This window comes from Diachasma alloeum, unplaced genomic scaffold (assembly GCF_001412515.2).
Source record: "Diachasma alloeum isolate Michigan unplaced genomic scaffold, Dall2.0 Dall_scaffold_00557, whole genome shotgun sequence".
NCBI lineage: Eukaryota > Metazoa > Arthropoda > Insecta > Hymenoptera > Braconidae > Diachasma > Diachasma alloeum.
In genome coordinates, this window is record NW_021680689.1 from 533,314 (window position 1) to 558,949 (window position 25,636).

At 40.6% G+C, this 25,636-nt stretch overlaps 2 protein-coding genes across 7 annotated transcripts in view; one reads left to right on the forward strand and one right to left on the reverse strand.

The window, feature by feature from the left end:
• The window catches only part of LOC107043245 (xylulose kinase), a 5,551-nt gene extending 5,224 nt beyond the window's left edge, over positions 1-327 (reverse strand). The window contains exon 1 of the mRNA XM_015264642.1: positions 198-327. Coding sequence (XP_015120128.1) covers positions 198-248 — 51 coding nt within the window. The 5' untranslated portion in view covers positions 249-327. The remainder of the gene's footprint in view (positions 1-197) is intronic.
• Positions 328-4,418: 4,091 nt separating this feature from the next.
• Positions 4,419-25,636, forward strand: LOC107043270 (mothers against decapentaplegic homolog 6). Of its 6 annotated transcripts, none has more exons than XM_015264691.2 (6): positions 4,419-4,490; positions 8,766-10,017; positions 12,740-12,796; positions 13,659-13,745; positions 21,181-21,384; positions 22,657-25,636. In XM_015264691.2, the coding sequence occupies exons 2-6, from the start codon at positions 9,216-9,218 to the stop codon at positions 22,983-22,985; spliced, it is 1,479 nt and encodes a 492-aa protein (XP_015120177.1). In that variant the 5' UTR covers positions 4,419-4,490; positions 8,766-9,215; the 3' UTR covers positions 22,986-25,636. The 6 variants fall into 6 exon arrangements, with proteins under 6 accessions (XP_015120177.1, XP_015120176.1, XP_015120175.1 ...); XM_015264690.1 differs by lacking the exon at positions 4,419-4,490 and adding an exon at positions 6,564-6,597; XM_015264689.1 differs by lacking the exon at positions 4,419-4,490 and adding an exon at positions 6,597-7,012.

Below are 25,636 nucleotides of genomic sequence, written 5' to 3' on the forward strand. Positions count from 1 at the left end.
CCCCCCCCAAAAAAAAAACATTCATGCAAATGCGTCTCGCCCGCCGAGCGGTCCCCAGCCCCGCAAAAAAAAACAGCTAAAAAAAACCCACAAAAACCGAGAAAACGAGGAATGAGAAATGAGAAAAAACTGTGCAGTTGGCGTTTAAAGGGAAATGGGGGTACAATTATCGTGATGATAACAAAAAATAATTGAACCTGCTGTGTGCTGAGGTCCAGGCCCACATAAGTTGGGCCCGTGTAGCTCATATTCACCGGACAAACTGGAACGCCTGGAAACGGTCTAAAAACAACAACTTGGAATTTAACTGTGAGAGTATGCGCAAGGCGGGACGTATCCAAACTGTTGGCCACAATTGATGGAAACTAAATTGTATCATCCATCCTTCCCCCCTTTGTGCCCCTGCCCCCTCCCCCCGGACCCTGTTGTGCCCCTGCTCCCTCCCCCCCCGGCCCCTTTGTGCCCCGGCCGCCGTCCCCTCCCCCTTTCGCCGAACCGCGGGGCATTTTTTCATCCGCGTGGGTCGTGTTGTACGGCCGAGAGCATTGCGCACATGCCCATTAATCTTTTGAATTTTCGAAAAAAAAAGGAGTGGAGTTTAATTTTGTAGCATAACATCCGTCGCACCATTCGTTATCTTATCGGGATTGTGCAATTGTCTGGGATATTGTTGGTGGGAGTGAGGGGATTAGAGGCTCGTCTTGGCGACGATGGGGACGACGAGGGGGCGCGGAGAGGGGGGCGAGGGGAGATAGAAGAAAGAGCGTTTTGCATTGGCAAAGTCCTTCCAGTGAGAGGTCGTTAGAATTTTTGGTAAATTTTGGGACTGCGGGGGGAAATTCACGCGGAAATGCCACGGGTTGAGGGATTGGGTTTATTTTTGTTGTGAGTTGTGAGATTTTTTTTTTATTTTGAGGAGAATTTAATTGTTTGGGGATAATGAGGCGATGGGGGACAACAAATACTTTATTTCCACGATTAAAAGTTCAGGTTTTGCGGAGTATTTAGGGGCCTTTTAGTTGATATTAAACAAATGGAAAATATAGTTTTTTCTGGAGAATTGAATTTTTTATGAAAAAACGCCTCTTGAATTTTTTTCCTCGAAATTAAATGGTTTTGAGGCATTCACAAGATAATGTTAAAGTTCTGCAAAAATTAGTGAACTCATCGATAAATATTGAAAAGGCCGCGGAAATAGTTATGGAGAGTTTATTAATTTAAAAGGGGAGAGAGAAAATATGAGAGGGTGAGGACAACCCGAAGCAAAACTAAAATAACAACAATAGAATAGTGGTAACTTTCAAAACTAAGGGAAATTAAGGGAGTTGAGGGGAAAGAAGAGAAAATAACGTCAAAATGGAAGAACGCCCCTGAGAGTTCGATATTCATAACAATATCAAAATATTTTAATTTAATTTAATCCAAATTAAATTAAATTATTTATTAAATTATTCCATTCATTACATTAAAATCATTCATTGAATTAAACTATTTTCTGAAGTATTCTCATTACTAGCATCATCAAAAAATATTTTTTTTAAATTGTTTGCGACTGTTCCCAAGACCCAACATTTTTCGTTCCTAAAAACCTCCTCAAATGCCTTCAAACCCTTCACATAATCAAAAAACCTCAGACCCCTTTTTTAAATCCCAAAAAGGTCCCCCAGTCCCCTCCCCCGGCCGCTTTATCGTCGAACCGCTTCCCCTCGGCATTCAATTTTCAATAGAATTGATTCTCCCATCGAGTTTCTGGTGCCAACCGGTCTTGATATCCCTCGTATACCAATTTCTGCACTTTGGTTTATCATATCGTTTCGTCCCCAATGTGTGTGAATGCACAGATAGATGGAAGAGGGGGAGAAAAAGAGCGCAGGAGCCATCGGGTAAGCGCCAAAGAGTGTCAGATGGGTAGAGTATTGCCGAGGAAGAGTCTAGCCCGATGGCGCGGACGAGCGTCGCGCCGACGACGGTTTAACTGGCGTCAAAGCACAGTCGAAACCGGCGCCAGCCAGTCAGCGTTAGGGACAGAGTAGCCTGGCCTCTGTTGGGGTACCCCTGGGTGAAGCCCCCGGAGGAGACGAGTCCCAACGTCCCGACGACGCCGAGGAGAGACGCCAAACCTCGGGGTTGACGCCAACGGGACATCCCCCTATCCTTGCCTCTCATTTTTTTTTTTCTATCAGTGTCTCCTTGTTTTCTTTGGCTTTGCTGATGTCCTTTTTTCATATCTCGACATCTCGTGTTTCAATTCGTCGATTTTAGGGGGGGTTTTAATCGCCGGGGGGAGGATGGGGCGCAGAAGGTTGGGAGAATGCAGAATGAAGGGATGCTTCTTGCAGATTCAGCATCTCTCCGGTTATTTCGCGAATATCTCGGGAACTAGCGGCTTTAGGAAAAATGAGTAGAGAACTTTTTTGTGAGAAATTGAATTCTCTACAGAAAATGTCTTATGGCATTTTCTTCTAAACTCCATAGTTTCCGAGATTTTTCTGGCGTAAGAAAACACTTTTTTTTGCATTTTCTTGTTTCAGAAATTTTTGGGTTTTGAGATCTTGGGAATATCTTGGAACCCAGTGGGTTTAGGTAAAAACTTCTAAGGACCTTTTTTATAGGAAATTAAATTCCCTACGAAAAATGTTCTACGACATTTTTCTCTAAACCTGCCAGTTCTCCAGATATTCCCGAAGTAATCAAAAAAATTTTTTGCTTGTCTTCTTTCGTCGCTCCCCTCCGCGCTTCTTCATTGTATCAGTGCGCAGTATCAGCGGACAATGAATATCATCCCAAGACACGAGTGATTGACTCCCCTGAAACAATATTATCAGACACGCACGGTGACAGGATCGACCGTCAGGCGCCTTCACCCCTAATTTTTCGTTACCCCATTGTTTTTTCCCCCTGAAAATACATTCGTGGGGGGCGCCAAGTGTTTTGACGCTTGTTATACGGTAGCATAAAGGGAATGGTACTCAGTGGGTATGGGAAGAGGAAGAGGATGATAAACAAGGAGATCCAAGTCGCCAGTCGGGCCAGCCGTCGGTGGCCCGTTGGAGCCTCCACCCTCATACCCATCCCGACTTTTCCACGTTTTCTCCCCCTTTTGCCCGAATCGTTCAACCGACTCTATTGGCTCCGATATGTGTGTGTCGTTTGCTCGGGGGGGAAGTCTGTCGTTACGAGTTGCCAGTTTACTCACCAAAAACATCGGGGGCATAAACCCCCTGGCCGGAGCAACAAAAACACGTTTTCGCATTCGTTGAATCGTTCACTTTCTCTCAATTCACGTCTTTCTATTTTTTTTCGTCATCAAATCTGCGTGCGAGGCTTGATAAATGTGTATTTATCACAATAATAATTGATTTTGTTGGACATTCGTTCTTATTAATTGCGTATTGAGAGTTGTCGTTCTCTCCTCTCCTTAGATTTTGAATAGGGAGCGAAGGGAGCGAGCGCATGCGCAGTGGCGGTGCTATCCAAATCTGACTACTCTTGATAAATCTGCAATTATCGCAGTAATGAGTGACTTTAAAAGAAAACATCAAAAGACATTTTTCGTTGGAACTATGTTCGGCTATAAAAAAGTTATGTGACGTTTTCTCCTCAAATCCCCCGTTTTTGAGATAAATTAACAATTAAAAAACTTAAATTCTGTTCATCATAGTGCACTACTGAATTTCATTAGAAATGAAACAAAATTTCATTTCTAATGAATTGAGTATTCAGAGTTGTCATACCCCCTCTCCCTACATTCTGAATGGAGAGCGAAGGGAGCGAGCGCATGCGCAATCGCAATGCCATCCAACTCTTGATGAATCTGCATTTATCGCAGTAATAAATGATTTTAGAAGAAAACATCAAAGGAATTTTTCCTTGAAAATATGTTCGGCTACAAAAAAATTCTGTGACGTTTTCTCCTATAATTTTCTGTTTTTAAGATGAATAAACAATTTTAAAAAATAGTCCCGTTTATTACAATGCACTATTCATACAACAACAATTTTCACTTTTTAATTTAAGAGAAAAAGAGGAAATAAAATTTCGGGGCATCTAAAAAAAATTATTTTAGGAAGAAGGAGAAATAATGGGAGTAGAAAGACGATTTTTTTTTTCAATTTCATGTTAAATTTACCAATCTGTTTATGTGTTCAGTCACTGGATGGATTCACCAGGAGGAGGTGGGGTTTTGTAAAATTGATGGGGGACGAACGAGACAGATAAAAAGGGGGATGGAAATTTCGTCGCGAGGAGCATTCAGAGAGGGGTAAAAAGGCGCCTTCTCTTTGCACCACCCACGAGTTATCCAGCGAAGAATGGTGAACCGGCGCCAACTGGCCAACAACGTCGCGCCTACATCCCCCTTACAAATAGGGGTTGCGGAGGGAATTCTGAATCAGTTTAGTGGCCACTGAGTTGTACGACTGTTCGGGTCTTGAGAGTGATCAGCAGTGAAGGATTTTTGTGGTTTGGATTGAGATTGAAGGAGAATGCAAGTGAGTTTTCATTAATTAGTGATGTGAAAGAACCAAACGGACTTTTTCATTTGCGATTTCCCCCGGAATTAACGGTTTTATCGAAAAATATGAGAAAATATTTTTTGTTGGAAATTTTGTCAGCTACAGAAAAGTCTTCTGACGTTTTTTGATAAACCTGATGGTCTCCGAGATATTTGAAAAAATGTAGACGCTGGAAAACCTCGTTGATTGCTCGTTGATTGCCGCTTTTGTTTACCAGTTTAACACCGCAGTTATCTCGGTAACTATAGAGTTTAGACGAAAAAGTCAGAGGACATTTTTGTCGGAAATTTTCTCCTCTACAAAAAAGTTTTTGTCACATTTTCCCCTAGAGTCACTCGCTCCCGAGATATTTACAGACATATCAAACTTAGCGGAATCACGCTTAAGAGGATAATTCCCTTCCCTGATTGCGTAATTATCTCGCTAATTATTGGGTTTAGAGGGAAACGTCTGGACTTTTTTGTCAGAAATTTCATAAACCGGAGAAATACTCTGACATTCTCTTCTAAAAGTCCTCATTACCAAAATAATTGTTAAATTATGAAAATTTTTGCGTTGAAACCCTGATATTTCATCAATTCCCCGAATTAATTACTAATAATTCGTTAATTTCTGCTTGTTATTCACTTAGAGAAGTTGAATTTGAATCCCTAGAATTACAAAATCCATCGTTTTCACGGGTATTCTACCATCAAAACCCGTTTTCTAAAATTAGCCAATTTATGAGCGACGACCTACGAATGCCTTTCTTTTGCCTTCCCCTCTCCCACTTTATCATTGGGATTCCTTTCGTCTTGAGCGTTCAAAACCTTCTTTCTCATTCCTCGTATCACGTAAAACACGCACATTAACCATACTATTTTACCCCCCTCCTCCCCCTCACGGACGGTACTACGTGTTTCCGCACGTCCAACACGTTGTTAAACACAACATAAACGAAGGGAAATTATTCCCATTTTTATCCCCGAGGGACGACAACTATTTATTTGGAGAGGGACCCACTGTTGATATTGGATTCCAAACGAACCGACGAGGGATAAAATGTTTAAAATTCTTGAGATATTTAAATTATGTTCTTAAACAGTCGTAAATAGTCTTCGCGGTTTCAAACAGAAACAACAATTTTTTTTGTAGACGAGGAGAGTGATTACGCTGTTATACAGCTGCTGAGTGAGTTTAGGGAAAAATTTTGAAAGTTTTTTTCAGAGAATTTCATCCTGAAATAGTGAAATGATTATATAATTAGTAAATGCATCACACAAAATTTGCAGTTGATATAGGTGTTGGAGAAAAGTGAAATTATCTCGTTAATGAGTGGATTTAGGGGAAAATACCATACAATCTTTTTTGCAGAGAATTCCATGCTCTAGAAAAAAGGTCTTATGAGATTTTTCCCTAGATCCACGCGTTCTCGAGTTATTTCCAAAATTATAAAAACCTGAAGACCGTTCCACTTGAAAATTAAAAATAAACCGGAAATTCAGGGCCGAAATTTTTTGTTCAATCATTTTCCTATCATTTCATTTGTGTTCTTCACTTTTCTAAAATAATCTCCTCCATTCGCCAATTTTCCAATAATTATTATCATTCCAACGAAGAGAAGAGCGTGATAACTAAACTAGAATAATAGTGAAAAAATCGAAAAATTCCAATTTCAAAAATTTAAAAATTTCCTCGCGCCCCCGGACGATCAATCATTTCCCTACAATTTCACTTGTGTTCTTCAATTTGTAAAATAATCCCCTTCATTCGCCAATTTTCCAATGATTATTGTCATTCCAACGAAGAGAAGAGCGTGATAACTAAACCAGAATAATAGTGAAAAAACCGAAAAATTCCAATTTAAAAAATTTAAAAATTTCCCGGCGCCCCCCGCGATGATCCAGAGTCCTCCCCCGACCGCCATCTTCGGTTCTCCACCTCCACGCGAAATAAAATCCCGATCTACAGCATTAAATCGACAGTCCCCCCTCCGTCCGCTCCTGCGCGCGCAGTCTTCGCGTGAGCGGTGCGGCGCCAAGCCGGGGGCGTTGGAGGGAGAGACGTAGACTCGTGACGGCCCTGGACCTCGTGTGTGGCTCTAGTAAGTCCGAGTGCCTGGTGTACGGCTGCGGCTCGTACACCACTTGTTAAAAAAAAACCCGTTAAATCGTCACCTCCGGGTGCTTTCTAGTATTTTTATCCGTCTCCCCAAGTTCCCAAGTGTCTCCACCCCCTAAAAATACCCCCAAAGAGCCCCCGACTGCGTTTAAAAACCACTGGTGACACCAACTGAAGAGCCCCGAGTGAAAAGGAAGAAATAACTGAAAGTTTGTACGTTTTCTTCTCTCGATCAAAGTCAATTAAAATTCTTTTTGTCTCTCCCTCGCGGCCTCTCGTCACTACTTTTATCTCGAATCCCCTCGGTTAATCGCAAACAACCAATCCCCCAATCGCATTGTATTTAAAACAATTCGCGCGTGTGTGTTTATGTGTATGTGTATGTGTGTGTGTGAAATGTAAGTTGAACTATTATTCACTCCGCGTTGATACTGATACAGATATAGAATCATTTTTTGTTGTCTCAATGCAGATATAGATATTTATTTTATCGTCAAATAGTACGAAAACGGCGTCGCGACGTCGGTGCACTCGACCCCTCGCCGTTTTCTCTTTCTTCAACGTCGTAAATACGGGATTTTACTTGTTGGTTTTTGAATCGCGTGCGGGGAATTCATTTTTAGGCGGCTGGAGGAGTAACGAGGGTGTCGCGTCGAGAGGGGTTCTCCGGATTTTCGTCGGGAGGAGGAATTTTTCGGGGAACGTGGGGTTGACTGTTTTTTATGGAGTCCCCTCTTGTCGATGGTAATCTAGGGTTCGGGGGAATTGATTTTGAATTCGGTTCGTGAACTTTTTCAGTGCAGCTCATGAGAAAATGTGAGAAGTCTTTTGGAGAAGAAATTTTTTATCGGAATTCTCTTGACGTTTTCTCGTTGAAGCACTTGTCCAGGGAAATCGATGAGAATTATCTCGGTGAGAAGGAGTTTTGGAAGTAAATGTCAAAAAATATTTTTGCGGAGAATTCCATTCTCCAGTAAAAATTTTTTGTGACATTTTCTGATTGAAGTACTTGTCGTCGGGGTAAATCAATGATAATTGATTGTTGAATTCAATTCGGTGTAGAGGCACCTCTTATCGAGATGAATCGACGATTAGTTATTGATCATTCGATCCGTCTCAAGTGTTTTAAACCGAATTTACTTGATATCGCGTGGTTTTAGAAGAACAAGTCCAAATACATTTTTGTAGACAAATTAATTCTCCACAAATAAAAATCTGTAACATTTATCTCCAAAACCACTCCTTACCGAGATAATCCCACCTTTAACCCTCTTCAACCGAATTTCGTATTGAAAATCCCATTTTCCATCTCGTTAAACATCAAATTATCTCTGTAACGAATTCCTAAACAAAAAATATCAAATTACACGTTCTGCAACGCCGAAATTGTCTCGAAAAATTCCTCCTAAACTCCCTCCTCACGAAAACAATTCCAAAACCGTGAAGTTGAACCTGAAAGAGAACAATAAATTTTATTCGCCTTATAATTCAATTGACTACAGTTTAATTGATTAGATCAGGCTGATTAAACTTCTTTTTTCATTCGATTGAAATTCAGCATCACATTTGCATTTTGCTGTTTCATTTTATTTTCAATTAATCCATTGACAAAATCTTCTCCCGGTGGGGAGGGTGGGGTAAAATGGACACTTTCGACTTTCCTTTAATTATTCATAACTCAGAAACAGATTTATCAATTGAGCTCAGTCCAAGCTCATCACAAAGTCAAAAGTGCCCATTTTGCCCTACCCTTCCCTACACAAAAATTAATAAACAATTGTTTTGCTTGAACTGCGTCAAACAAGTAGTTTTCCGACAGTTCCATTTTGCCCCGCCCTCCCCTACCTCAAAAATAAATCAGTAGCGAAGTGGTAGAACGGTTCAAGTCAGTTTTGACTATTGACCAGTTTTCAATAAATATCTCGGAATCAAAGGGCAATAGCAAAATTTTTATTAGAACCTTTTTTGCAGAGCCGATTGAGAGCTACAACAAATGTCATAACGAAAATTTCGCTACTTCCCTCAGATTCGGAAATATTCCTCAAAAACCGAATTGGCAGACAAGTCGACTTGAGCCGGTTTCCCACTTCGCTACTGAACCGAAAAAATCAAAAGCCCTCACAACTAATCCCCGAATTTTCTCTCCCCCAGTGAATGGCGACAGTCCACGCCGCCCGGCCATCGAGCTCTGCTAGCCGCCCCCCACTCTAACCCGAGGACCCCCTCCCCCTGAAAACTATGCCCCCCCAAAAATTATGTCAATCGCTAGTCGAAAACTAATGAGTGATAGTTGGAAATCAGTGTTATGCGGTGCCAAAGCGCCGACGGCGGATGCGGTGGCGACGATAAAGACGAGGGCGAAGAAGACGAAGAGGATCATTACAAGAAGAAGGCCAAGACCGAGAAGAAGACCAAGAGCCGAGCAGTCCCAGTCAATTCCAGACGCCTCACCCGTGGCCTGAGCGACTCCCCAGCGATCTAAAGCAATCCCCAAACAAAATAGCTGAAAAGGCCCCAAAAGCCCCCACGAGCTCACCATTTCCCCACCGTAAAAAAGCTAAAGTACTGGCACCCAAATGCACCTGCGGCATATCCTGTTTCATGTTCATGTTCTGGAGCAAACGTACGGTATTAACTAGACGTCTGCTAAAGGCCAAGATCCACCGGGAGTATGAAACCGAGTGTGAGACTCAAGGGACTACATCAGCGCAAATTAAAGTACCAACTGTTACCTCAGGTCAATTAAATGACACAACGAGCAATAGAGTAGCTGTCGCATCGACGGGGAGTGATTGTGGGGGTAGGAGAGATCTTCCAAGAGAGATTGCCGACAGGAGTGTTGTCAACAGACTCCACCAGGCCTGTTGTGGTGGAGTTGAGGAGGACAACGAGGATTTGGTGGATGGACGATTGTCGAGGTGCAAGGAATTACTCAAAGCCCTCAAGGAGAATCAGCTGGAGATGCTGGTGACATCGGTGGAGAGCTGTGGGGCTGATCTCGCTGGCTGTGTTCTCGTCAGGAGGATCAACAGCAGCAGGGACGAGCAGCAGGATCACTACAGGAGGCACAGGCACCTCAGCAGAAGTGCCAGGCACCATCATCCCCTGAGGCACAGACACTCGGACACTAGGCAGAGGTCCAAGTGCAGGCATTGTGAGATGAAACATGTGAATAGTGCGGGACAGGAGGAGGACGATGAGGGCACTGGGGGGGACGATGTGGCTATTGTTAATGTGGTTAATGTTGTGAATGAACCTGCGAATTTACTCGCTTGTCAGATGTGGAGGTGGCCCGATCTGTCTCAGTCGAAGGATCTTAAGAAATTACCAGTGTGTCATTCCGCAATGGATTCTTCGTATGTCTGCTGCAATCCGTATCACTGGAGTCGACTTTGTAAACCTGGTAAGATCGTAACTATTGTTTTACATTCATTTTAGGTTACTAGGGGAGGTTGGGGAAAACGGACCCCTTTGACTTTTGCTTAAATGTTGATGGGGGGTTGAAATGTTGATAAAATTTAATCTTTTTTTTTTCAATATAAAGAACGATTCTTTCCCTTTGTGACGAGCTTGAACTGAGCTCAATTGATCAATTTGTTTCTGAGTTATGAATAATTTGGAAAAAGTCCAGTGTCCGTTTTACCCCACCCTCTATTTTATTGTAGTGAGTTGTTAATCCCTCACGTATGGGGTCGGTGCCATGCATTCACCCAGGAAAATGTGAATGGCTCTCTTTAAAATTGATTATTTTCAAAACTATGGAATTTAACTCAACTAAACGCATAACAACGGAAAAAGGAATACTGTAGCTTCAGTTACATATCGGGTTCGTAATTTTTCGTTGATTAAAAATTAAGAGGGAACTAGTAGAATATTCGTCAGGGGAAAATTGAATTTAATTGAATTTGTTTCAGCTTCACATGTCTTATTTACATTTTGTTCCCTTCCCTTTAACACTTAATGCAGGTACATAAATATCAATAATAGAATTGGAGTTGTAATCGGTAAACAAAAACATGAGGGCCATGAAGGCTGTAATCGAAACTTGTAACGGTATTTTGACTAGAGTTTAGTATTAAAAAGTTTAGTATTAACAACAGTATTTCACAAGGCATTATCGGTATTATTATTGCTATTAGAAGCAATTTATTGTTCCCCTGAGATACAAAAGATGAAAACGAAATAATTTGGGATAAATTCAGGAAAATGTTCATTGGAAATTTTGCACAATTTATTCATTTTAAATCCCGACGCACTTTGAATAGTATAAATGCACTTAAATTGTGACGAGTTCTCGCATTTTTTGTCCTTCATTCATTTATTCTGCAGAATTAAAACTAAATCGAAATATCAACCGTTGCGAAGAAAACCTTTCTCTTAAAATAAAATTTGAAGAATTTCGTTCGATTGAAAGGACTCAAATGGGTTTTTTTAATTGACGTAGAATATTCTGAATTCATTGAGGAAAAGTGAGCATTGAAAATTAGCCTGACACTCCATCGTGTACTCTACATAATCAGTTTATTTGTTTTTATCTTGAAGTGACTTCGCATAAATCATTATCGAATTTCCAGTCGCACACGTATTTCTCGCAAGTGTTCTGTCAATGAATCGAGAGATAGCGGAATTTTCATAAATCAAGTGTTCAAAAAAATAGTACTAGGTCACGAGAAATTGATTCATTTTTTTTTCCTCGATTTCTTTTCCATTTGTTGATGAATTTCCTGTTGAGAAGGCTCTGTTTGTTCGAGGGAGGGGGAGGGGGGAGGGCGAGGTGTTTTGGAAGATGATTTGATGATCATTTCAATTAGCATTGGGATTAAGAGTTGCCGGTGGCAATGGTCATCCAGACGGAGTAAAGCAGAAGGGATAAAACGTGTAGTGGATTGACGACACTAGGCGCCATGCTTTACGTAACGACGTGTTTTGAAATCATTGTGATTCTTTTCCTCGGTATAATGGTAATCGGTGACAGTCTGCATACGATAAAAACAGAATTTCAAATTGAATTATCGGCTTATCGTAATGAAAATAGGAAGTACTTGGTTTCTGGGGATTTACGGTATTATGATCTAGTTCAGTTTTGCGCGGCTTTATCTCGTGAGCTAGTGGTCCTACAGGAAAATGTCACAAAGCATTTTTGCGGGGAATTTAATATTCTACAAAAAGTTCACGGAGTGTTTTCTCCGGAATTCACTCATTACCAAGATAATGAAACTATTTATCAAAGTAATTTTGGAAAAACGAAAAGTTGTGGAAGAATCCCTTTACCTTCGTTCCCAAATATCTCTAGAACGACAAACCCAATTAAAAAATTCATAAAGATCTTTTTTGTAGAAAATTAAATTCCCCGCAAAAACTTCCCGCGACATTTTTCCCTAATCCCAGACCCTGACGAGATAATAAAAAAATAAGCAAAAAACGTGTAACACCAACGACGCAATTCCTAAAAATCCCTTCAACTTCGTTCGCGAATATCTCCAGAACCCCCCCTCCGATCAGAAAACCCCTCAGGACCTTTTTTGTATGAAATTAAATTCCCTACAAAAACTTCTCGACGCATTTTCCCGTAAACCCTCCCCCTCCCGCGATACAGCCCAAAACCCCCGAACTCTCGTCATTCTCCATCGCCGAAGAAAAGGGAAAGGCGTCCGCGAGGTTTGGCGCGTCCGCGGGGGGTCGGGACGCGGGGGAAATATCATCGAAGCCGTGCACCGAGGGAACCGGCCGCGACCGGTGGGAGAAAGAAAATCCAAAACCCCACCGAAAAAGAAATAACGAAAGAACGAAAAGAGGAGTAGAAGCCGGTTGTTTAGCGGTTGTACGACGTAGAGGGGAACAGGAAAGGGGTGGGGATGCCGCCACCGCGTGTCATTGCTGGCGCCAGCTAATTGTCGAGGCCAGCCAGCCGGCGCTAGTGAGGAGGATACCACTTTGCGATCAGACTGAAACATCATACTAAAAACACACACACACACATTCACGCGCGCGCACGCACAATTACATCCCGAGATGATACATATATTTTTTTCTCCTTTCGCATTATATTTTGGGGATGATGTGTAAACGGTGTATGAGATATGAGAGATGATGATGACTTGAGCCACGGATATTTGTTTTTGCAGAGTCGCCACCGCCCCCGTACTGTCTGATACCGGCTGAGAGAGTTGCTAAGCAAGAAGGTAAGGATTTATTTATTTTATCTGAGGGGGATATGATTTTTAGAGGAAACTCGGCGCCTAAATGTCCGACGAGTGATTCCTTATAGCGAGCGGCTATTATTACACGTACCGGTAGCTCTTGCACTTACGAGTGCCCCCTGGGGTGGGGTGAGAAATGCCGAGACACGGGTTTTGGGGAGATTTTCAGTTTTTGGGAAAGGTCTCTTGATGTTTTTTTTGAGGGGCCGAGGGGTGAGAGGTCATTGGAAAGGCTGGGGAGAAGGAAAATTATTTTTGTGGGGGGGTTAGGGGGTTTAGTTTAGTATTATTTAATTTCCTGGAACTGCTCGTTTGATTTAACTGAATCGTTGGGTATTAGTTATTCGATTTGTCTTAATTTATTGTATTAATGAGTGAGTTTAGAGGGAAAAGTCATAGAACCCTTTTTGTGGGAAATTTCAAGGGCTAAATTTGGTCTCCAGACATTTTTTATAGAGAACTAACGGTTCTGAAGATATTCGCGAAATAGTGAAAGAATACCATTTAAACTCGTTTTTCTCATATCGAGGGATAATTCTTTGATTAACCTTCGAATATCTCACTAATCACTAGCTTTACGATAAAGAGTCATATATAACTTTTTGTGGGGAATTTCAATAGCTAAATTTGGTCTCCAGACATTTCTCCAGCAAAGCCAACCGCTCCCAAGATACTTCCGAAAGTGTTCAAGTGTTTCGCAAAACTTTTCAATTATCGAATTGCCCCTCGTAAAGGTAGCTTCTAAAAAACTCAAGAGACCTTTTCAAGCCCTTGAACAAAAAACTCGTTACCCTTCTCTCCCCAATTACCATTCCCCCAACTAATCCCCATTATTTTCCCTCAGGTGCCGTGCAATCCAGCCAAACGGAGGCGCGTGGAAATGCCGCCGAGCCCTCGCGACTTCCGGACTCGTTAACCACCGACGGTGAAGGTAATGTGATTCTTTTTTCAATCGTTAATAAAAGTAAACATCCCAGCGGGGTAACGAATTCCTGAAAAAAATTCAAAACAACATATTTTCGTTGCGCGGCTATCCCAACTCCTCTCTCTCTCCGGCCATTTCACTACACATCGTACCCCCGTTCTATTTTTGTCCCTGAATACGCCGTCCGATAGTCGATACTACCGTGGCAGAGTCACAGTCAAACGCGCGAGAGTCGAGGCTTCTATTCACATTTCGCCGAAGAAACAACGGGAAAAAAATTCAAGAGAACGGGGCGAGGAGAAGAGAAAATAACGAGAAAAAGAAAAACGAAAAATCATGTTCTTTTATCTCATCTCGGGCTGAGAGAATGGGCGCGATGAATGGAATTTTTTCGTGGAAAATGTTGAGCCGGAGTTGACCAGTTCCCCTCGAAAATTTTCGTCGAGCCGACGATGAGTTTTGAAGCGGCCGGGGGGAGCCGGCGGGGGGAAGGAAATATGGAGGGCAGCATACAAGAGAGGCCTGGCGCCAGACAGCTGCCGTGTGTGTCTCGTCGGCGGGTACGAGCCCGACCTCCGTCCGCTTTTCCCTCCTTGAACATTTTACGGCTTATGGAGAGGTTGCCATTCATTTTTCCATTCAATTGGGGTCTTGAGTGGAGACATTGAGACACTGAAGACTCGAAAAATCTGATGTAATCCTTTACCGTGTGAAGTCGAGGGTTTTTTCAATTTTATTTTGGGAATATCTCCTGAAGTACTGGATTTGAGGGGAAATTGCAGAGGACATTTTCTGTGGAGAATTGAATTCTCCGCGGAAAAGGTCTTCTGAGATTTTCTCGTAAACCGAGGACTCTCGGAGATATCTGAAGAGTAATGATGGATGTCAGGAGGACATTCTGAATAAAACTTGTCCACGCAATTCGCAAATATCTTAAAAACCGTTAGTTTTAGAAAAAAAATGTCTGAAGACCGAATTGAGCTCTTGAAATTTCCCACAGTAAAAGTCTTATCACTTTCTTCCCTAATCCCGTTAATTACAGAGATATTCGAGGATTTCTCGTGGGAATAAATCCGTTTCTGATATGAGAATGACGACCCCAAAACGCATTCTTGCAATTTCGAAAATATTTGCAAAACCGTTAGTTCCATCAAAAAAACGTCGGTAGACCAAATTTAGCTCTCAAAATTCCTCGCAAAAAGAGTCTTATGACATTTTCCCCTAAACCCAATACCTCCCAAGATTACTGCCCCTCAAACCCTCTCCCCGATGTCGCCACCCCACACCTCCCGAATTTCATGAATCAACCAAAAGTTTCGTTGCGCCCGGGGTTTACGCTCGGTTATCCATCAAAACTCTCTCGTGAATGGTCGGAATTGCCCAGCAACAGGTCGCCGTCCGTTGCGCAAGCGCCAGTCCCTCAACTCCCCAAAAAATCCCTCAAAAAAAACCTCAACAAAAATGATTCCCACATCCGCAAATCTGCCCACAAAATCGTGATTCTCCGCGTTTCGTATCTTTTCTCCTCGTATTTATGGTCCTGTATTATTTCGGTACGAATCAGAGTCAGTCCCTCTCTATCTCCCGAAGAATCTCACCGTTTTATCCCTCTCTGTTTACAATTTTCTCTCTCTTTTTCTCCCTCTCTCTCTCTCTCTTGCTCGCACTTGCCGTTAATCCAGCGCCAAAGAGGAATGTGTCCTGGCGCCATCGTTGTGTCGTCGACTCTAACCCGAACCGTATATAACGAGTATTTTAGAATGAGTGTGTGCGTTATCCCCCTGTCCAGACACACACTCGAGTTATGATAGTTTCCTTTCAGTTTAAAATCCTAAAAATAATCCTCATGGACTTTAATCGGTAACCGAATGGCTTAACCAATGTGCACGTAGGAGCTATCGAAAATATGAGGGAGAGAGATGCTGGATACTTGGCATACATTGACGTTTGATTAATAGCCAATGTGTAATTACGGGGGATTTAATTAATTCGCGAGGTTTACGGTTCATAAATGGACTGGGGATTTTAGAATAGCGGTGGGGTAGTTCTGCGTGGATATCTCGGGACCTGGGGGGTTTAGAGGAAAAAGTGATATGAGGTTTTTTGGGGGAAATTTCGAGAGCTAAAAATCATGTTTGAACGTTTTTTTTGTAATTCCAATGGCTTTTTAGATATTTGCGAAAATGTGGGACGTTGTTTTGGAGCGGGATTTTGAGGACGGGAGGGTTTTGACTTTGAATTCCTCGAGAACTCGGGGGCTTAGAGGAAAAAGTGGTAGAATAGTTTTTGGGGGAAATTTTGAAAGCTGAAAATTGACTCTCAACACTTTTTTGATAACACTAACGGTTTTGGAGATACTTGGGCCATTGGGGGGAAGCATTTTTGGGTAGTTTTGTTTCGAGGATTTCTTCTTTGATTAATCTTCGAATAGCTCGGGAACTAGTGGGTTTACGGGTAAATATTACGGAATATTTTTTGTAGGAAATTTTAAGAGCTGAATTTGGTTTCTTGACATTTTTTTGCCAAAACTAATGGTTTTGGAAATGCTTGGGGAATTATGTGAGGAATGCATTTTGGAGTAATTTCATTTTGAAGATTTCTTCCTTCATTAATCTTTGAATATCCCAGCGAAAAACTGATGACATTTTTTATGTATAATTTCACGATCTAAAAATCATCTCCGAACATTTTTCCACAAAAACTAGTGACCCCGGAGATATTCTTCGAAATCCCAGTAAATTCTCCCATCCCCCCAGAAACAAAAAAATGTCTTCTAAGTCTTTCCAATAAACCAAAAGATGAAGAAAAATCCCACTTTAAAATTATCAACCCCCGTTCTGCCCCATTAAAAAAATTTCTCCCGCATAAAAATCCCCCAATAACCCCTTCCAACCCCCAGAAATGAAAAAATAAAATAAAATAAACCTGTTCCCAAGTCCTTTCAATCTTCCCAATAAACCAAAAGATGAAGAAAAATCTGCAAAACCAAAAATCCCACTTTAAAATTATCAACCCCCCGTTCTGCCCCATTAAAAAATATCTCCTACATAAAAATACCCCAATAACCCCTTCCAACCCCCAGAAATGAAAAAAAAAAATAAATAAACCTGTTCCCAAGTCCTTTCAATCTTCCCAATAAACCAAAAAATGAAGAAAAATCTGCAAAACCAAAAATCCCACTTTAAAATTATCAACCCCCGTTCTACCCCATTAAAAAAAATTCTCCTGCATAAAAATACCCCAATAACCCCTTCCAACCCCCAGTAATGAAAAAAAATAATAATAAACTTATTCCTAAGTCCTTTCAATCTTCCCAATAAACCAAAAGATAAAGAAAAATCTGCAAAATCAAAAATTCCAATTTAAAATTATCAACCCCCGTTCTGCCCCATTAAAAAACCATCTCCAGCATAAAAAACCCGGGTGATTCCCCAAAGAACCTGAAAAAAAATGCCCAATGCAGCGACAAGAGGCCAGCATTTAGAGCCGGGTAAAATAAACGTAGGCCGTTCTGCCTGTCGAGCGTTGGCCGATCGGCCTGGCAGCCGTTTCACAAACTGGGTGGTAAAACAAGAGGAATGAGCGAAGAGGGGCGGGCCGGGGGGGCGAGAGAGGGGCGATACGTCCGAAGGAGGAGGTTAGCCGGCGCCTGGTATGTGGCGCCTCCACTGGCGTAGGACCCACTCAATTCGCCTTTTTACCGTTCAACATCACCTCCCGTTTCCCTCAAAAAAATTCCGAGCGGCTTCTACACCCATGCGAATTGTATCAGAACCAATAAATGTATGATACTTATGTATTTATTCTCGATCGTACGACGACTGGTCTTTTCCCGTCAATGACACTCCTCGAGTTCCCTCTCCCCGACGAGTGTTTAACGGAATTCCATTGGCAAGTGCGATAAACAATCTAATGAGAATAGAATCGAATGCACGTTCGCCTTTTTTGATGATCAATTTTTTTTCGAGGGGGGCTTGAGGGGAGCGTAAGGCCGTAGGAAGGACATAGGTCACCTGCGTCGAAGCTGCATAACGGACGCATTCACCGATGCTCAGAGTGTGGGGATAGTTGTGTGGCCTCCTTGTTCATTGTTTCATTATTCGTTTTTAGTTATTGAGGGGGGAGAGGGTATTTGACTCAAGGAATGCATTTTTTTCGATATTTAAGAGATTGAAATCACATTTTTATTGAATGAAAATCAATTTTTTTTATTAAGCTTCCGAGCCCCTTTCGGGCGGTTTCAGCTACCAATAAATGTTTTACAATTTACCATTACATATCCGCAAAATATATAAATTGTAATATACTCTTAATGTTAGTTAATTAGTTGGTGTCTTTTTTAAACATATTTTATATCTGAATTGAACAATTTTTGAAGAATTTTGAAATACGAAAAGTTTTATTGGCGGTATTTCGTGAATATCTGGACAACCGTTGGGTTTACGTAAAAATGTGATACTAATTTTTTCTAGCCCGTGGAATTATCTACCAAAAGTCTATTTAAAATTTTTCTCTAAACCCAGTAGTTCCAAAGATATTTACAAAATTCTAACGCTCTACTTTGAACGAAGAGAAATTCAAAATTTTCATCCCCAAAATTTTCATCCCCAGAATTTCGTGAATATCTCAGCAACCATTGAGCCCAGATAAAAATGTCAAAGGAACTTTTTGTAGCTCACAAAATCCCCCACAAAAAACTCCCCCAACATTTCCCTCCCCACCCCCTCCATCCCCACTTATTCACAAAAGAAACCCCATTCATTCTTTGAAATCCATTTCCTCCTTCTGCAATTCGTTTCCATCAATTCAAAAAAATCCCCTTAATATCCCCAGTGACTCCATCGAAGAACACGTCTTCCACCCCTTAATAAACCCCTCCCCCCCGACTCCCTCCCCCTCAAACCCCCTCATTAAATCCCGAAAGATCATTTTTTCCCAAAATCTATCAATTCCAAAAACTTGGTCAACATCAGCCTCAACATCACGTCGCCAACGGACGTCCTTGCGCCTGTTGGTAACACACACACCACAAAACACTCATTCCAAGGGGGGTGGGGTGGGGGGAAGGAGGTAACCCTCATCGTCTCCATCCGTACACCGATGACGTAATCGTCACGATAGCCCGCAATCTTGGCGCCGTGTTAAACTCGTAATATCTATTTTTATCACATGGAAGGCATCGTGCAAGTAAAATGCCTTTTTTTATTTTCATTTTTCCCCACAAATTTGTCATTAACATGTGTACGCATTTGCCCAGCCCTGCATGCCTACCCCCCACCCCCCCAACGCCGACCCCTTCAACAAGTTGAAGAATTTGCATGCATCAACTGCAGTATCTGACCCCAGCGGTGGAGTTTATCGCCGGGAAATTGTATTTCTGGGGTTTTTTTGGCTGTGGTGCATTCGTCGATGGGGAAGTGAGCTGGAAACGGCCGATCAAATCGTCATTAATTGCCAATTGTTGTTGTTTTGATAATTTTGTTTTGGGAAATCGTTTTTACGTGGATTTTTCATCAGACTTTCAGGCTGCCGAATATCTCGGAAAGTACGGGGTTTAGGGGAACAATTGATACGGCACTTTTTGCAGGGAATTTCATGAACTAAATTTGGTCTCTTGACATTTTTTTTTCTAAACCCACCGATTTTGGAGATATTCGTGAAATAGTACGGGAATTCCTTTTTACGTTCTACCACATTACAAGGAATTATTCTCTACTTAATCCTCAAATATCTCAAAAAAGATTGCATTCAGGCGAAAAACCGACTTTCCATTTTTTCCGTGGAATTTCAAAACCTACATTTGCTCTCCCGACATTTTTCCCTTAAAACAAATTCCCCCCGAGATATTCGCTCAGTAACTTTCACTCAACTATTTTCGACTGGTTTTTCATCATTCGAAGCAATTATTCCGTAAAAACCTCGACCACTGGCTCCAGACGGAAAAAATCAGGGGATATTCTCCGCGAACAATTTCAAAACCTCAAATAAACCCCCCGAACTCCATAAAAATTCGCCAAACGATAATTTTCCCAGCGAGTAAAAAAACCCAATTCTTCCGTTAAAATTCTCGTCGCATGATCGATTTTGTCGATTCTCTCTCCCGATGTGTATAATGATGATGATAATAATCATAAGTAAGGCATGTGGTTCTTGAAAAATACATGTGTATGTGGTATACATATGTGTGAACTGATGCCCCAGCCGTATGCAATTTGCGTGATCCGACGTAGGTTGTTAGGGCCGCCGCCACTCTCGGTCGAGCATTATAATTTTCGCGGCGAGACGAGCAGTTTTTCTACGCAAACTGAACGACGAATATGATGGCGGGGAAGAGGAGGGCTGAGGGGGGTGGGGTGCAGAGGGGAGGTGGTTTTGGTTGGGTTTTGTACGGGGAATGGGGCATGGGAGGGCAAAACGAAAAATATTTCTGTGGCAGGCGCACACGCTGCGGCAAGGATGAAAACGATGAGATGATTGCTGGAGTCTTGATGACGGTGGTAGAACGGGTCTCGGGGAGCTTGTAATGTCGGCACTGTGGGCTGCCAGTGGGTACTGCCTGCCTCGTTTATTTACATGGATACTGCTTTTTTTTTTCTCCCTTTGGGATTTATTTGTTGATTTTGTTTCGAGAGCGGGGAAAGGGGCTGGGGGAAATGTCAATGCAGTTTTGATTTTTGAAGGGAAGTTGAGATGAAAATGAGGAGAGGAAGGCAGTTTATTTCGCGAATATCTCCTGAGCTAAAAGGTTTAGAGGAAAATGTTGTGGGAAATTTTTGTAGCTTATGAAATTCCCTGGAAAAAAAGTCTGTTGACATTTTTCGATAAATCCACTCATTAGCGAGATAACTCCATCGTTAGAATGATTTGGTTTTTTTTCTCATTTTGGGATTTATTTATTGATTTTGCGAATATCTCCGGAACTGAAGGGTTTAGAGAAAAATATTGCAGGAACTTTTTGCAGCTTATGAAATTCCCTAGAAAAAAAGTTTCATGACATTTTTCGATAAATCTACTCATTAACGAGATAACTTCATCGTTAGAATGATTTGGGTTCTGTCTGCCTCGTTTATTTACATAGATCCTGTTTTTTTATTGTTTTGGGATTTCTTTGTTCATTTTTAGAACCGTGGGGAATGATCTAGGTGAAATATCAATGACGTTTTCATTTTTGCAACCAAAATGACAATAAAAATGAAAATGAGGGCAGTGTATTTTGCGAATATCTCTAGAACCGCAGAGTTTACATGAAAATTTTGTGGGAACTTTTTGTAGCTTACGAAATTCTTAATAAAAAAATTCTATTGGCATTTTTCGATAAATCCCCTCGTTAACCAGATTATTCCACCCTTAACTCGACTTACGCGTTTGGATGATGAATCAGTTACGATAATTCCAACGAAATTAATATCAAAATTGACATATAAAATTATTGAAATTCCAGAGCACAACGAAGACAAGAAGGAATGGTGTACGTTAGCCTATTGGGAGCTCGGTGGTAGAGTGGGAAGGCTCTATCCAGTTGAAGCATCAACGATAAGTGTCTTCGACTCACTCCACGATGGTGATGGCCTCTGTCTCGCAAGCCTCGCCCAGAATCACGGATCCTCGGCAGCAGTTCGAAGGACACGACAGAAAATTGGCCTAGGTAAACCGAATATTGCGTGCCACAAATCCCTCATTCATCCTCGAGCAAAATATGCAAATGATACCCCTGTCTTCTCCACTGGTCCCCCCCCCCTCTCAACCCCTCGACATCTCCCGGCATCTTATCTCCTTATTTACCTCTCATTTTTATCTCTCGTTACCTTTTGCTCGTGATTTTTCANCTCATTTTTATCTCTCGTTACCTATTGCTCGTGATTTTTCAATGATAAACTTTCCTGATTTGTTTGAAAATATTTTTAGTGGTGATTACTCCGAGAATGCCGCGAGGTAATTACGTTTTCGACAGAATTTATTGGTTCTTCTGCTGATGATTTCTTCAATTACAATTCAATTGATTGATTCATTCGCGTTTCGACGGAATTGCGATTGATTCTTATGACTCGCGTGACATATTTGGCGGGTATGAAAAACCAAGGCATTCGGTGAATTCGAAATCCTTCAGTATTATCATCGCAATAATCAAGTTGTTGGATTTCAATAATTTGTTGATTCACTCGTCAAGACCATTCTATGGACATTGACAATAGGACGGAGGCGAATTTTGAGATAAAGAGGACAACAAGTATCTCTTCGAAATGGCGATCGTTTAAAAATTCAACGTGATCGAATCAATCCTTGCGTCACAAATTCAATGGTTTTAGTTTTAAAAATTGTTTCGAGTTTTTTTTGTCGGCTTTTCGTTTAATATAAAAGGCACAATGTTTCACAGAGGCGACTTCTATGCTTTCTATAGACTCTCTTTGTGATTTTTCAATTCGCGATCCTATTTTTACACGAGCATTACACGTCTGCATTTACAGTCTTTCATTTATTCAATTATTTTCAATTCTGTGGAGAAGTGGTGGAGAGATTTATCGTGAATATCTCGGAAACAATTGGGTTTAGGTGAAAATGTCATCAGACATTTTTCGCAGGACATTGAATTCTCTACAGAAAGTGTCGTCTCCTCTGCTTCACCACTTCACAACAGAGCCATTTCTTCATATATTTCTCTACAAATTTATTGATACTCGAGCAAGCGAGTGGTCCTGAGCCTAAAACTTCACTCTGAGCCTCAGTGCATTGGAAAATTTATTTCTTTATCAATTATTGTAATTAATTATCCTAAAAATTAGTCACCAAGTCCTTTGAAATTTCCTCCTCTTCCCTTCCCCTCATAATTAAATAATTAATTAACAACTCATCATTTTCTTCACCTGTAGATGAAAAAAAAAATTATTTTCATCGTTTTTAACAAAAATATTTGTTCCAGGTCTGATGTTAAGTCAAGAATCAGATGGCGTATGGGCGTACAACAGGTCTGACACCCCAATATTCGTAAATTCACCGACCCTCGACGATCCAGAGTCCCGCACTCTCCTGGTATACCGTGTCCCCCCTGGATTCTGCCTCAACATTTTCGACAGATCAAAGAGGCCGAATGTACGTCTGTCCTACGGTGATTCATTGAATTCCACTGGTCCTGTTGATGCCAATTCCGTACGAATAAGTTTTGCCAAGGGCTGGGGCCCCAAGTACTCGAGACAAGAGGTGACATCGTGTCCCTGCTGGCTAGAAGTGCTACTAGCGCCCTGCAGGTGATCAACGAATTGTTTATTGTTATGTCTATTGTCTGGTAATGAATATTGACAAATACCAACGCCATATGTGCCTTCCCTACCCCCCCAGACTCAGTGGAGAACATTCAAGTGAATTATTGATTACACATTGTGGGGGGAATTGGTGGAGATTGTGGAGTATTCTGTAAATATCTTCTGAATTAAGAGGTTTGGAGGAAAATGTCACGGGAACTTTTTGAAGATAATGAAATTCTCTGCGAAAAATGTTTAGTGACATTTTCCCGTAAAACCACTCATTAATGAGATAATTCCATCCTTAAGTCGTGATTCGGATTTGGTAATCGAGAACGAGCGAAATGAGGGCAGTTTATTTTGCGAATATCTTCTGAGTGAATAGGTTTAGAGGAAAATCGTGTGGGAACTTTTTGTAGTTTATGAAATTCTCTGTAAAAAATGTCTTTTCATATTTTTTGATAAAACCACTAATTAATGAGGTATAATCTCTTCTCCACCAATTCACCAAACAAAATGATTTTCAAAGTGAAGCTATGCTACGTCACAAATGCAGACGTAGTCAGTCAGCCTCATGCCTTTTCGCATTTCAATGACGAAATGATTGTTTTTTTTATTGTTATATAAAAAAATTAAACACAATAATGTCGAATCCACAAATAATACCACAAATGGATGGATAATTGACTGCTCGAATAAGCTTGGTACCTCATTGTTCTAGCTTTTTCTTATTTTTATTTCAATTGATTTATTGTGTTGCAGTCTATATTTTCAACGACTAAACGCAATTGATTTATTTGTTCGTTTAAGGATAGAATTTTTAATTAATTCTAACACAAAAAATGAAGTAAAGAGGTTTTTTTTTCTTTTTGTTATTTTATAAAATACAAATGATAAAACGCACGATTTATTGACGATAAAATTTGTAAAAAAATGATATATCGTGCGATTATTTTAATTTATTAAGAATTTTGTAGAACACGAAATTAATATTCGTTTGTAAATAAATTTTATTTATACGTAGATCAATAAAACGCGACGAATAAAGTGATTATGGAGTTTATGAATTGTATCATTTGGTGACTGAGCGTGTGAATGAGATGTGAAACCTTCGGTTACCCTGTGGAGTATGTCAAAGTGAGTTTTTATCATTTCTTTTTCAACTAATGACTGTATCATTGGGGAAGAACGAAAGACGAGCCATATTAAATTGCGAATATCTCGAGAACGAGTGGATTTATAAAAAAATGTCATAAAACATTTTTTCTGGAGAATTAAATTTCCTACAAAAAGTTCCTCTGATGTTTTTCTCTCAGTCTGATAGTTTTCGAGATATTCGCAAAATATTGAATACAAATTTGGATTCATCTCTCGTTCTTCACTGGTGATTTCTCTTTTTCGTTACATATTATTGTATAACATACATGAGATGTATGTTTTCACGCTTCCGATACGAGAATTGATGAAATACGTCTGGCCGAAGAGTTGCGTCACCGTGCCATTGCTATGATAATTAATTGCGATAATTGAAGTAGAGTTTCTAGGGAAAATGATGAGAAATAAATTTTCCAATGCCTTTGGAGCCACTGCTGGCTCAGAGTGAAGTTTTAGGCTCAGGACCACTCGCTTGCTCGAGTATCAATAAATTTATATAGAAATATATGAAGAAATGGCTCTGTTGTGAAGTGGTGAAGCAGAGGAGATGACATTTTCTGTAGAGAATTCAATTTCCTGCGAAAAATGTCTGATGACATTTTCACCTAAACCCAATTATTTCCGAGATATTCACGATAAATCTCTCCACCACTTCTCCACAGAATTAAAAATAATTGAATAAATGAAAGACTGTAAATGCAGACGTGTAATGCTCGTGTAAAAATAGGATCGCGAATTGAAAACCACAAAGAGAGTCTATAGAAAGCATAGAAGTCGCCTCTGTGAAACATTGTGCCTTTTATATTAAACGAAAAGCCGACAAAAAAAACTCGAAACAATTTTTAAAACTAAAACCATTGAATTTGTGACGCAAGGATTGATTCGATCACGTTGAATTTTTAAACGATCGCCATTTCGAAGAGATACTTGTTGTCCTCTTTGTCTCAAAATTCGCCTCCGTCCTATTGTCAATGTCCATTGAATGGTCTTGACGAGTGAATCAACAAATTATTGAAATCCAACAAATTGATTATTGCGATGATAACACTGAAGGATTTCGAATTCAACGAATGCCTTAATTTTTTATACCTGCCAAATATGTCACACGAGTCATAAGAATAAATCACACTTTCGTCGAAGCGCCAATTAATTAATTGGACTGTAATTAAAGAAATGGGAAATTAAAAATTCAGTGGATTTTTTCATTCTGTCAACGACGTGATCATCTCCGTGATGAGTAATTTTCCCGTATCACCGAGATAAATCAACAATTGATAAAAAACTATCTTTTCCCACTTCACTGCAAAAATAAGTAAAAAAACTTGTTGAAAACAATTTGATAAATAAAACTACACCAGCAATTTCATACATCGTATGTGTACATAAAACGGGGCTATACTCTATTGTAAATCAAACATTTTATTAACATTAATGCTAGTGACTAAACCATTATAACGAATGATTACCCCTATCTGATACAATAAAGTGTTTTTAGAATAAAAAAAA

Bases quoted from the DNA above. Each gene is read 5' to 3' on its own strand.
- LOC107043270 (XM_015264691.2), top strand. From the start codon at position 9,216: ATGTTCATGTTCTGGAGCAAACGTACGGTATTAACTAGACGTCTGCTA. The intron at 10,018-12,739 runs GTAAGATCGTAA...TTGTTTTTGCAG, and splicing joins GAGTCGACTTTGTAAACCTG to AGTCGCCACCGCCCCCGTAC. The intron at 13,746-21,180 runs GTAATGTGATTC...TTGAAATTCCAG, and splicing joins GTTAACCACCGACGGTGAAG to AGCACAACGAAGACAAGAAG.